Genomic DNA, 13,667 nt, shown 5'->3' on the forward strand with positions numbered 1-13,667 from the left:
AAGTAAGTGTTTTCCTGAGTCCTGTGAGCCACTTCAGCAAATTAGTCAAACCCAAAAAGGGGGCTATGGAAGCCCCAACTTGAAGCAGATTGGTAAGAAGTTTCAGAGGCCCAGACCTGTGACTAGTGTGGAAGGGTGAGGCAGTCTTGGGGACTGAGCTCTCAACTTGTGGAATCTGACACTATCTCCGGGTAGATAGTGTCAGAACTGAATTAAAGAGCACCCAGCCGGTGTCTGCTGTCTGGTGTGTGGGGGAAAAACCACACACACCTGTGGTCACAGATGTGATCTTACGTTGATGATTGTTGTGGTTTGAGAATAAAGGAAAAAGCACAGTTAGACAGAGAGTTTTCCCTGCATACACATGTCCTGTGTTTATACTGTATATACCATTTACAGAGCCTGAGGGAGGGCAACATAAATAATGGCCCCCTCAATTCACTTTATGATGCTTTTTTTGGAATGAGGATAATTAACATCTTGCAGGGTCTTCATATGCCAGAGACAGGTGACCAAACTCGGGCAGTCAGCTCTTTAGGGACTTTTGAATAACCCCTCAGCCTACAGGATAATAATCTATCTAGTTAGAGTGTGTGGTCACTGAGTTTATTAGTTCTTGCTCTAGGGATGCTTCCTGCTTTCTCTGGCATCCTCCAGTTCACTTGCTGATTCCCAGTACCCAATTGCCCACAAGCACAGAGAGAAATATATATTAATTGTGTGTGTATAAGCTTATGTGTATATATGTGTATGTAGCTATACATATATATATATACATATAAGCATAATTTAAAACATAGAAACTCTATATCTATGGAGAAATGCACATCCATGTTCTATGAACAGGCATCTATATAGCAGAGGAAACAGAATATTTATAGTTTACCCTTTTAAAATATGAATCTGAGGCAGAGTATGATGGCTCACACCTGTAATCCCAGTACTTTGGGAAGCCAAGGCAGGCGGACTGCTTGAGTGCAGGAATTCAAGACCAGCCTGGGCAACATGGCAAGACCATGTCTCTACAAAAAACACAAAAATTAGCCAGGTATGGTGGCATATGCCTGTGGTCGCAGCTACTCTGGAGGCTGTGGCAGGAGGATCATTTCATCTTGAGAGGTGGAGGTTGCAGTGAGCTGAGATTATGCCACTGTATTCCAGCCTAGGTGACAAAGTAAGAGCCTGTCTCAAATAAATAATTTAATTTCATTTCATTAAACATTAATCTGATCCTATCACAGCACCCACCCCAGGCTTGAAGCCCTTTCAATGGCTTCTCATTGCTCTAAAAATACTGCAAGGCTCAGCAACCTTTGCTCCTACATCCCCAGCTGCCCCCTTGCTCTCTCTGATCCAGACACCCCAGCCTTCTCTCAGTGCCCTCACTCTCCATGCCCTCACACACCACAGGACCTTTCCACAGGCCATTCCCTTAGCCTTGAATGATTTCCCTCTACCTAGTTGTCTACTCACCTTTCATATCTTAAGTGTCACATCTTCAATGGCCCCTCTCCCCAAATTGAAATTCTACCTCATACACATGTAAAGCACCATGATCACCTTTGGAGCACCTATCACACTTGCAATTTCACTTTTGCATGACATTTTTAAATTCATTATTATTATTATTATTATTTTGAGACAGAGTCTGTTTCTGTTGCCTAGGCTGGAGTGTAATGGCGCAATCTTGGGTCACTGCAACCTCTGCCTCTCGGGCTCAAGCAATACTCCTGACTCAGCCTCCTAAGTGGCTGGGACCACAGGCACATGCCACCATGCCAGCTAATTTTTTGTATTTTGGGCAGAGATGGGGTTTCACTACGTTGCTAACGCTGGTCTTGAACTCTTGGAGTCAAGTGATCCACCTGCCTCAGCAGTGAGATTACAGGCATGAGCCACCACCATCCTGTGATTTTTAAAATACCTTCTACTTCCCCAGTAAGACTTTAGAGCAGAGGAACCATCCCTGCTTGCTGCTTACAGTTGCCTAGCTCAGTGCTTGGTACATAGTAGGCGCCCAATAACTATTTGAATGAATAGATGAACAAACGAATATGTGAAAGCACCTTGTAGAACACCATGCATGCAATAGATGTTAACTTTCTTCCTTTCACCATTCAGCAAAAAATTTCTCTTAATTTCTCCTTGCTTTGAAATATAGTTTGATTGGCAAATAATTAAAAGCAAAACTTAACTTTAGAAAATCATAACCCAATAACTCAAAACAACACATTTGTAACTATTTATTTGCCCGGAGATAACTACAAATGCCTTAAAGTTTGCCCCCATTCAGAGATTTCTACATTAGAAAAGTCTTCATTTTCTAAACAGACAAGTGATAAGATTATCATTTTCTAAAAATATCCTGAAATCAGTCTGTTGTTTTACAAGTGTTTGTAATTGTTGACAAGGTAAACCTTGTGTGAATCCCTAAAAACCCAATGCCAGTACTGAAAATCAATCCACAGACCACATGGAAATGATATCACATTATAATTATTTTTTGTATTTTTATGCATTTATTTTTTATTTATTAATATTTTTTGAGACGGAGTCTCACTTTGTTGCCCAGACTGGAGTGCAGTGGCATGATCATGGCTCACTGCAGTCTCTATCTCCTGGGCTCAAGCAAGCTTCCCACCTTAGCCTATGAAGTAGCTGGTACTACAAGTGCATGCCACCATATCCAGCTAATTAAAAAACATTTTTTTTTTAGAGATGGGATCTTGTTATGTTGCCCTGGCTGGTTTCAAACTCCTGGGCCCAAGCGATTCTCCCTCCTCAGCCTCCCAAAGCACTGGGATTACAGGTGTGAGCCACTACACCCAGCCCTATAATTAATAAAGCGTTCACATAAACTTTCTAGTTCATTTAAAATTGTTTATTTCTAAATCATTATCATCACATAATTTGTGAGTCCCTAAATCTGCGTGAGATAGTGGAAAAACTCTGGGCTTGGAATCAGAAAGCTGTAAATCTACTTTACAAGGTTATTGCAAAGATTAAGCAGGGGTAATAATTTTTTAAAAAATAATATCTCATCTGTTAAACACATACCTCACATTGCAGATAGAGCTAGCTGTGTTACATTATTGTCAATTAATTCTTTTAAAAAAAAGACTATGGGCCAGGCATGGTGGCTTATGCCTATAATCCCAGCACTTTGGGAGGCCGAAGTGGGTGGATCTCTGAGCTCAAGAATTTGAGACCAGCCTGGGCAACATGGAGAAACCCCATCTCTACCAAAAATGCAAAAAATTAACAGGGCATGGTGGGGCACACCTGTGGTCCCAGCTACTTGGGAGGCTGAGGTGGGAGGATTGCTTGAGTGTGGGAGGTGGAGGTTTCAGTGAGCCAAGATCACACCACTGTATTCCAATGTGGGTGACAGAGTGAGACCCTATCTCAAAAAAAAAAAAAAAATCCTCTGAAATATGTATTATTACCCCTACTATACAGATGAAGAAATTGAGGCTCTCGGAGATTGACAATCCGGCCCAAGATTGTACATCCCATCAAGCTGCAGGCCTAAGATGCATGAAAAAGGGCTCTAGCTAGGATGTATATAGCTGTAACTTGCTATAAAAATTAAGATGTCTTATTATAAAATATCTCTGAAATGATAGTTCCTATTAATATTCCTATGTGTTCCTCCTTGCTATGTATCCATATCAGACATCCTTATCAGACATTGTAAATCAAACCAAATTAGAAGCAGGAGCAAGATCTCAGCCAACAGATCATCATGTGTGCAAATTGGTTCTCTGCCCCCCTTTTTTGTTTTCCCAGTTTCTTTTCTTTTTCTTTTTCTTTTTTTTTTTTTGACAGGGTCTTGCTCTGTCTCCCAGTGTGCAGTGGCGCGATCTTCGCTCACTGCAATCTCTGCCTCCCATGCAATTCTTATGTATCAGCCTCCTGAGTAGCTTGGATTATAGGTCTGCGCCACCACTCCTGGCTACGCCATGTTGCCCAGGCTGGTCTTGAACTCCTGGACTCTAGTGATCTGCCTGCCTTGGCCTCCCAAAGTGCTGGGATTACAGGTGTGAGCCATCACACCCGGCCCCCAGTTTCCATATTAGTAACTCACATGTAGACCATAAGGATGTGCTATTTAGGAAACGCGATGGTCCACTTTTCAAATCACCCAAATATGTTAAAGAAATTGGTATGACCGGGCATGGCGCAGTGGCTCACGCCTGTAATCCTAGCACTTTGGGAGGCCGAGGCGGGCAGATCACGAGGTCAGGAGATTGAGATCATCCTGGCAAACATGGTGAAATCCCATCTCTACTAAAAATAAAAAAAAATTAGCCGGGCGTGGTGGCAGGCCCCGTAGTCCCAGCTACTCGGGAGGCTGAGGCAGAAGAATGGCGTGAACCCAGGAGGTGGAGCTTGCAGTGAGCCGAGATGGCACCACTGCACTCCAGCCTGGGCGACAGAGCGAGACTCCGTCTCAAAAAAAAAAAAAGAAAGAAATTGGTATGACTGTTGACTCATAGCAGGAGGCAGGGGCATGGGGTGGGATGTAAGATTAATGTCATGACAAATGTGGAAAAGAAACTTCTCCTGTTTTTCCAACTCCATGTCTGCTACCATATTATTACACTCTTCTGGTAGTGTGGTGTTTATGTGTGAATTTTTTTTCTTATATATACAGTAATCGTAGGATATGAACCCGATTCCAGTTGCAAAACTCACTATGAGCTTAGCTTTTAAGTTGCTTAAGAATAGGTAGATCTATGCAAATAATGATAATAATTATTATTATTTTAAGAGAGGGTCTCACTTTGTCACCCAGGCTGGAGTGCAGTGGTGTGATTAAGGGTCACTGCAACCTCCACCTCCCAGGCTCAAATAAACCTCCCACCTCAGCCTCCCCAGTAGCTGGAACCACAGGCACGGGCCACCATGCCCGGCTAATTTTTTGTATTTTTTGTAGAGATAGGGTTTCATCAGGTTGCCCAGGCTGGTCTTGAATTCCTGGGCTCAAGCAATCCTCCCACCTTGGCCTCCCAAAATACTGGCATCACAGGCATGATGGCATCACTAGCATCACATATCATTCCTGGCCTGATTTATGCAAATTAGATATGCATTTCAAAATAATCTATTTTTATTTGCTGCCTTATTGGTGGTACAATCTCAAGTGGAAAAATCTAAGGGTTTTTGTGTTATTTGCTTACTGAACCAATATTTATTAGACTCTTACTAAGCACCAAGCATGGTCACATGTCTGAGCTATGGCTAGCACAATGTATAAGACAAACTTAATCTCTGTTTTTGTGGAGTGTATAATCTAGTAGATGAAGCCAATGTCGAGCAACATCACAATACTAACAAATTGAGGATGCTATGAGAGTGTCTAACAAATTGAGTCTAACAAATTGAGGATGCTATGAGAATGTGCCATGGGGACTTCAGCTGCCTGGAGATTGAGAGAAAGCTTCCTTGAGGGAAGTTACATTTCAGCTGAAACACACTGCCATCTGCTCGAGGTTTTGTAACTGCATTCACATCCCGATTCTGACACTTCACCCAGTTACTGTCTCAGAGGTTGGGTCCGCATATGTAAAACAAGGACAGTATGCACTGGCAGGGTTGTGAGAAGGGGAGAGAACACAAGTACAGCACCTGTATCAGGCATACAGTAGGCACTAAGTGTGCGATGCTTGCTATGATTATACATCAATGTAAGCATCAAGGAAAAGCTGAAGAAAAGTCTGACCAACAGCGAAAGATAAATGCGCAGAGGAGAAATTTGGCAAAGGCTCCAAATTCAGGGGCAGTCCGTACTCCACACTTTGTATGGGGGCTTCAGGTCCTGAGTTCCAGACACTGGAGCAACTAACACTTTAAGACTATTAAATATTGTCTTCAAGAGAAGTTGATAAAGAATTTTGGGTGGTTGATCTCTTTCTAGCTGCAGTTTAGCGTATGCCAAGGCCGGATTTTTTCAAGCAAAAGTAAAATACCTGAGAAACTGCCTGGCCAGAGGACAATCAGATTTTGGCTGGCTCAAGTGACAAGCAAGTGTTTATAAGCTAGATGGGAGAGGAAGGGATGAATACTCCATTGGAGGTTTTACTCGAGGGTCAGAAGGAGACCCGGCGCCACCAGAATGGGACCTGGAAGTGGGAAACGCTGGGTTCCCACGAGAGCGCGCAGAACTCGTGCGTCGGGAAGCCTGGTCCGGGATGCCCAGCGCTGCTCCCCGGGCGCTCCTCCCCAGGCCTCCCGGGCGCTTGGATCCCAGCCATCTCCGCACCCTTCAAGTGGGTGTGGGTGATTTCGTAAGTGAACGTGACCGCCACGGAGGGGAAAGCGAGCAAGGAAGTAGGAGAGAGCCGGGCAGGCAGGGCGGGGTTGGGTTGGGAGCAGTGGGAGGGATGCAGAAGAGGAGTGGGAGGGATGGAGGGCGCAGTGGGAGGGGTGAGGAGGCGTAACGGGGCGGAGGAAAGGAGAAAAGGGCGCTGGGGCCCGGCGGGAGGAAGTGCTCGAGCTCTCGACTCTCCGCTGCGCGGCAGCTGGCGGGGGGAGCAGCCAGGTGAGCCCAAGATGCTGCTGCGCTCGAAGCCTGCGCTGCCGCCGCCGCTGCTGCTGCTGCTCCTGGGGCCGCTGGGTTCCCTCTCCCCTGGCGCCCTGCCCCGACCTGCGCAAGCACAGGACGTCGTGGACCTGGACTTCTTCACCCAGCAGCCGCTGCACCTGGTGAGCCCCTCGTTCCTGTCCGTCACCATCGACGCCAACCTGGCCACAGACCCGCGGTTCCTCATCTTCCTGGGGTAAGAGCCAGCCTCCTGGTCCTGTCTCCTTTCCTGTCCTCCTGACACCTATGTCTGCCCCGCCAGCCACTCTCCTTTTGCGCGGAAACAACTTAACACCGGAACCTCCCCGCCTGTCTCTCCACACCCCACTTCCCGCCTCTCATTCTCACTCTCTCTCCCTTACTCTCTGACCCCAAACCGCTTTTTGGGGGGTATCATTTAAAAAATAGATTTAGGGGTTACAAGTGCAGTTCTGTTCCATGGGTATATTGCATGGTGGTGACATCTGGGCTCTTAGTGTAACTGTCACCCTAATGGTGTACATTGTATCTAATAGGTAATTTCTCATCCCTCATCCCTCTCCCACCCTCCCACCTTTTGGAGTCTCCAGTGTCTACTGTCACTAAGTCCACGTGTACACATTGTTTAGTGCCCACTCTAAATGAGCCTTTTTGTTTCATTCATTCTGTAAGTGTTGAGTAAGCACCACCTAAGGTCAGGTATAAGTGGAAATTTGAAAAAGAAACTGCCCACTTGCCCCAGTATTTCCCTAGCCAAGAGGAGGGAAACCGGGCAGGTGCACCTGAAGGCCTGTGAGTGCTTTATTTGCTGTGCAGTGTAGGACAAGTAAGATTGTGCATAGGCTTCTGTATTTATAACTATGTTAGGAAGATTTCTTTTTCTTTTCTTTTCTTTTCTTTTTTTTTTTTTTTTTTAGGCAGGTGAAAAGGGCTTCATAGAACAGGAATAAAAATCTAAATATTCAATAAATGAGACCTAGGAGATTACTGCAGTGACTTACAAAGTCCTAATAAAAAGATGTCTCTCCAAAATGGGGCTGCAAAATGTGGTGCTGCCTTATCAGCTCTAAGTTTTTTTCTTACCTGAGAAAGAAGGAACCTGATGCAGGTTCAGGGCTCCTGCCCCATGAAGGCAGGCTGACTCCAAGATGGGGAGCTACAGGGAAAATCCCAGGTCTTCTAGGCCTCTTATTTAGGCCCTGGGAGCCCCCAGAGATGGCCACATCTTGACCAGTCCAGGTAGAGGGAAAGATCACCATTATCTCACCTCTGTGTCAAATACCTAGCTGCTGTCCTCCCTGAGCCCACACTATAGTTGCCAGCGCTAATTTAATGGGTAGTGTACTGGTTAAGGGATGGACAGACCATCCTGGCTTGACTCTCAGCTCTGGCAAAGATGAGTGACTTGGTTTTTGCATTTCTCTTGGCCACACCAACCTTGATTTCTTCAGCTGTAGAATGGAATTTCTCAAGCTTGCCTCAAGGATTATTGCCCGAGGATTTGATGATATGGTAAGAGCTTCACAGTGTTTGACCCATAGTAAGTGTTTGACGTTTCAAACGAATTGTTTCTTTCTAGGACATGGTGAGCATTTGGTAGCCATTCACCAGTTTTCTGTTTCTTTGGATCATAGTTAACCTCTCCTTTTCCCTGTGGCACTAGAATTTTCTGGTGGGGAAGAATCCTCACTTTTTGCCCTTCCCCTTAAGGGTAGGAAGCTGATACTAGGCAGCAACTAGTTGGAGGATAGGAAGATTGCTCCAGAGAAATGCTGAACCACAGGGCTCCAGATCTCAGGACCCCAGTCTTAGCTTGCTGGGGTGTGGGGCGGGGTGGAGGGGGGTTTACTGAACATAGGTATGAAGTAGATGTCCATTTACTGAAATGTGAGGACCTGAGGCCTCTTCTGTTGCTGTAGCCAGCATATTCCCCAACTTCTCCCCAAGAAAGGACAGATGGGGGTTCCCCCCTGGAGTAACAGGTCCAAAAGAAAAAACATACAGTATGACTTCCAGGATCTGGGCCTGATCACCCAGCAGTCAAGCTCCCCGCAATTGACTAATACCCCCGTAACATGTAGAACTTCCAATCTGCAATTTAGTGAGAATGATACCTTTATTCTTCTTAAATACATCTCTTCATTTCCCAGAGCACCCTTTTACCCCCCTCCTCTGCACCTTTTTGTCAAAGACTGGAGTATAATGAAATACCAAGAAAGCATAACATGGGATACATAAAACTTTTTTTCTGGCTTACAAAACAGTTTATTCTTGTCCATACGTGCTTCTGTCCAAGGCTGGCTGCTGTCTGTCCCAGCCCCCTTCCCTTGGAGAGGCCATCTGCCATACCTGCTCCCCAGAACCATCGACAAGCACACCCAGAGTGTTATCTGCTAAGACCTAAAAGAGGGAGGAACCGCCTCTCCTCATCTAAGACCTAGCTTCTAAATTAGAGTGTGAGGGTCCATCTCCCCAGGAGGGGCACAGGGCCCAAGCAGCCCAGCCATCTCAGAAGACAACACTAAGCTTTGTAGGGGTCCACAGTAGAGGAGAGTAAGACGCCTGTTGTTTAATTTATTACAGTTCCTCAAAAGTGAAGATGTGTGGGCGGGATGGCAAGAGCTGAGCAGACGAAAGCTGAAGGAATAAGGAAAGAGAAGAGGACACAAACAGCTGACACTTCCTCAGTTCTTGTCATTTGCCTGGCCCTGTTCTAAGCACCTTCTAGGTATTAATCCATTTAGTCTTGGCTACAACACTATGAGGTGACTACTTTTATCATCCCCATTTTAAAAATGAAGGAATCGAGGCTCAGGGAGATTAGGTAACTTGGCCACAGTTTGAAACTAGACTCTCATCACATGAGATAATAGTGCCCATAAAAAGGGAAAGCAGATTATATTTTTTAAAGGAAAGAGAGTAGGATATGGTAGAAAAAGATTGTTTGGAAAGGAATCGAGAGACTGATATAATGAAAAGAAGCATTCACATGAGAGTAACAGTATGAGGGCCCAAACCTTCATCTAAGGTACTTGAAAGAGGCCTAAGCAAACTTAGTCATGTGGTGTGGTTCTAGTCTCCATGATGGCAAATACATTGTGTACAGCCCAACTGCACACAAAACTTAAATACCAATGATAGAGCAGTCTAAAATTTGAAAAAAAAAATCCTTCAATTTGTCGTCTTCCCAGAGAGACTTAATCAAGAAACCAATCAAAATACTTCCTAAGCCTAACTGTGTGCAGAACTCCAAAGACAGCCCGGCCCTAAATCAACACTGTCCAATGGAAATATAATATAATGTGGGCCGTATATGCAAGGTCATATGTAATTTTAAATTTTCTAGTAGCCATATTAAAAAGGTAAAAAGAAGTGAAATTAATTTTAATAATTTTTTTAGTTCAATATATCCAAAATGTTTTCTCAGCATGTAATCAATATAAAAATATTAATGAGATATTTATTATTCCTTTTCTCAAACCAAGTCTCTTCTATAATCTGGCGTGTATTACTTACAGCACTTATCAGACTATATTTCTTTATTTCTTTTTTTTTTTCTGAGACAATTTTGCTCTTGTCACCCAAGCTAGAGTACAATGGCGTTACCTCGGCTCACTGCAACCTCCGCCTACCAGGTTCAAGTTATTCTCCTGCCTCAGTCTCCCAAGTAGCAAAGTTTATCCATTTTTGCCAGTTCAATAAATATTTACTGATAAAAACATTCAATATTAGATTCTTGCATCTTCATAAACAGAGTTGCTTTTCACATTTAGAAAATTACTTATCAATGTTTAACACACGTTTTGATAACCAGTGTTGGAAAGAGGCACAGACTCCCCATGTGCCTATTGATGGCAGAAATATCCGTGGCCAAAGGGAAACAAAGGGCTGGGGACAGTCACACATCTCATGTCTCCTAACTCCTGGGAAGTGCTGTCCCTCTGATTTTTTATTATTCCCTTCCCCACTATCCCTATCCACTGTGCCCTGGAGCCCTTTGCAGGGTAACCCTGCTCTGTCCTCCTCACAGAATATCCCCTCTACCTCCTTGTCCAAGCTACAACTTGGCTCTTCTCTGAAGACACTGTCTTCCCTGTAGCCCTTTTGAGTAACGGCTGCATATTCTCCCCTAGTCCAGTTCTTTTCCTGTTCTCCAGGACGACAGCCCACTAGTTTGAACTCCATACTTCTGTAGTTCAAATCCCTTTTGACTTGTTACCTTGGGTAAATTACCTCCTTTTGTTCAGGTTCCTTGTTTGTAAAATGACGATAATAATACCATTTGCTTCATTGGGTTATTTTGAAATTAAGTGAAAGAAGGCGGGTAGCTTCCCTACATACTCAGTTTGGACTAGCCTGATGTGCATTACTGGTGATGCCATGACTCAGTGTGTGGTTCCTCATCTCCACATCTGGCTCTCATCCAGTGCTCCTGCTCATGGCACTCTGTCCCCCTCTTACTTACTCCCCCTTATTAACTGAAGACTGGCACTGATCTCACAGTTTCCTCTCCACTTCCAAGTCTCACCATCATCCTAGATGACTTCAAGTCACCTAGATAAACTGTCTTAGTTTCTTCACTCTCACATTTTTTTTATATGTTGTAACAGATAATGTTACACTCAAGTTGTAAGAGAACCAGCTTGTCCAGCTCATGAAATGTATGCATTTTGTCTCAACTCTGTATTCAGTGACATCCTGTGGGTATCTGGAAATCAGCCATGGTGAGAATATTTACCATGGAAATTGGCAAATACTAAAAGGCAGGGCACCTTTTTTCTGAGAGCCAGACCACAGCTCTTCTACTCCATAGCACCCATCATAACAATTTTTAAATACTTCCACTGAACAGCTTCTTCCTCTCTCTACTTCTTCCATATCTGATTTGAGCTTCTTAATTTATCATGTGAACCACTCTTGTGATAATAACCCCAAATCCCTGTTCCATTGCCCTTCCTGCTAAAATCCTAAACCTGGTTTAGTCCAACCATATTTTCTCTCTTTGGAATCTATAGGGTGGCCCAAAAACCTGGAAATGGAAATATATTACTTATTAATTTTAATGTATATTAATAAGCCATTTTAATGCCTCATTTCCAGTCTCAGTGGCCACCCTGTATAGCTGGGCTATTGAGCTCTTGTGGGAGGAGGGAGTGGACAGTCTCCCAGCCACATAGACTGATGTTGCACCAAATATTTTTTAGCTTCCAGACTTCCCTGGCCCTTAGTGTTACCCTTAACTCTCCATTTCTCTGCCTTTCACATTCTCTACTTTTTAAAAATCTCTGACTCCACCTTCACCTTATCATTCTTAGCACATGACCATACTTCTGCTTCCCAAAGAAAATGAGCAATTACTTCCTTTTCCTTTTCCTCCTGTCATCAAATCTACAGACATGTCATGCCTAAGTCCAGCTTTCCTAGTTTCTCTGATCTCAGTCTGCTTCTTCCAGTTCTGCTCTGAATCCCGTCCCCTCCCCAACCCCCAAGGACTTTGCTCTATCAGTCACCTCTTCCCTCTCGTGTATCTTCAACTCCTCCCTTTTTACTGGCTTCTTCCTCTCAGCATAGAAGCATCCCCAAGCCTTTCCCATCTCAATTACCTCCTCGCACACGTGCCTCTGCAGAAACCACCCTGTTTCTTCCCTCCCCTCGGCAGCCTGTTCTTCCTGTTCTGCCCTCATGATGGCACCATCATTGTGTCACTAAAATCAATCTCTCCGACATCATCAATGACCTTCCTTTGTTGGGAAACCTAATAAACACTATCTTATTTGGTCTTTGTTATGGGTTGAATGAGGTCACCCCGAAATCCATATTAGAAGTCCTAACCCCCAGTACCTCAGAATGTGACTTTATTTGGGAATAGGGTCATTGCAGATGTTATTAGTTAGGATGAGGTCATACTGGAATGTGGTGGGCTCCTCATCTAATATGACTGATGTCCTTATAACAAGGAGAAATTTGGAGACAGACACGCACATAGGGAGAATACCATGTGATGACAGGAGTTATGGAGTTGGAGTCAAAAAGCTATGAGAACTTAGGAGAAAGACCTGGAAGAAATCCTTTCCTGTGCCTAGAGAGTGAGTATGGCCCTGCCACTACCTTGATTTCAACTTTTCGGCTTTTCAGAACTGTAAGACAATACATTTCTGTTGTTTGAACCAATTAGTTTGCAGTACTCTGCTACTGCAGCCCTAACAAACTAATACAGTCTCTTGGAGGCATTTGGCAAGGTTGACAATGGAAGCACTTTCTTACCCCTTTAGGTCTGTTGCCTTTCTTGTTGGGGGGTGTTCTCTAACAGTTCCTCTCCATCTCTCTCTCTCTAGTTTGTCTTAAACGTTGGTGTTCCTCAGACTTCAGACCTAGGCCTTCTTTTCACTTCACATATTCCCCTGGGTGGTCTCACCCACTTCCAGAAATTACTTAAATTACTGCTCATGCAGTGCTATGCTGGAAACTGTTTAACAACTGGCTCTCTGGGAAGAGGGGAGACTGGTTGATGGTGTTTGCCGATTTCTGTGGTGTAAATACTCCCTCCGTGGCCAATTCCAAACTGCCAACAGTTTAACAACTGGCTCACAAATTTTCTCCAAATTTAACATTTGGCTTTCACAGGCCGACAACATGGTACAGCCGACTCCAGCACACCTCTGCTTTCGTGTCAGAGAGAAGTAAATTATTTTTGTACAAAAGGTAAAATAAAAACACCTGCAGGCCCCCTTTTTTTCCTTAACAAACTGCTCTAGAAATAGAATAGCTGAAGCTTCTTTCATGCGTTCATCTGTTATTTCCATGTCACTGTGGTGGTGGGATTATTTTTCCTTTATTTTTCTTGTATATGATTGAAATAATGTACCTTTGATCAATTTTAGTTTTATGGCATGTTTTGCAGCGATATTAAATCTAGTTTTTGTCAGAGGGCTTCAATATTATTTTCTCAAAACAAGAAAATATTTCATCACAAAGGAGACAAACAAAAAGGTCCTTAATACCAAAACTTTGAAATGTGATTTCTTGTACTTGGCAGTGTCCACGTGGTAAACCCAAACAGTATTGGGTTTTCATTTTGTTCAGGAAAGTCTTTGTCTGGCCA

The 13,667-nt window shown here is 43.9% G+C and overlaps 1 protein-coding gene across 5 annotated transcripts in view; it reads left to right on the plus strand.

Annotated features, from left to right (window-relative positions):
* Window positions 1-6,425: 6,425 nt before the first annotated feature.
* HPSE (heparanase) overlaps window positions 6,426-13,667 on the plus strand; it is a 38,727-nt gene continuing 31,485 nt past the window's right edge. For 3 of the 5 annotated variants that reach the window (XM_055297154.2, XM_055297153.2, XM_063610326.1), the window contains exon 1: window positions 6,465-6,782. In XM_055297154.2, the coding sequence (XP_055153129.2) occupies window positions 6,556-6,782 (227 nt within the window). In that variant the 5' untranslated portion in view covers window positions 6,465-6,555. Of the gene's footprint in view, window positions 6,783-13,667 lie in introns of all 5 variants that reach the window. The other 2 variants (XM_055297152.2, XR_010113842.1) reach the window with 2 other exon arrangements.

Source organism: Symphalangus syndactylus, chromosome 10 (assembly GCF_028878055.3).
Source record: "Symphalangus syndactylus isolate Jambi chromosome 10, NHGRI_mSymSyn1-v2.1_pri, whole genome shotgun sequence".
Taxonomy (NCBI): Eukaryota; Metazoa; Chordata; class Mammalia; order Primates; family Hylobatidae; genus Symphalangus; species Symphalangus syndactylus.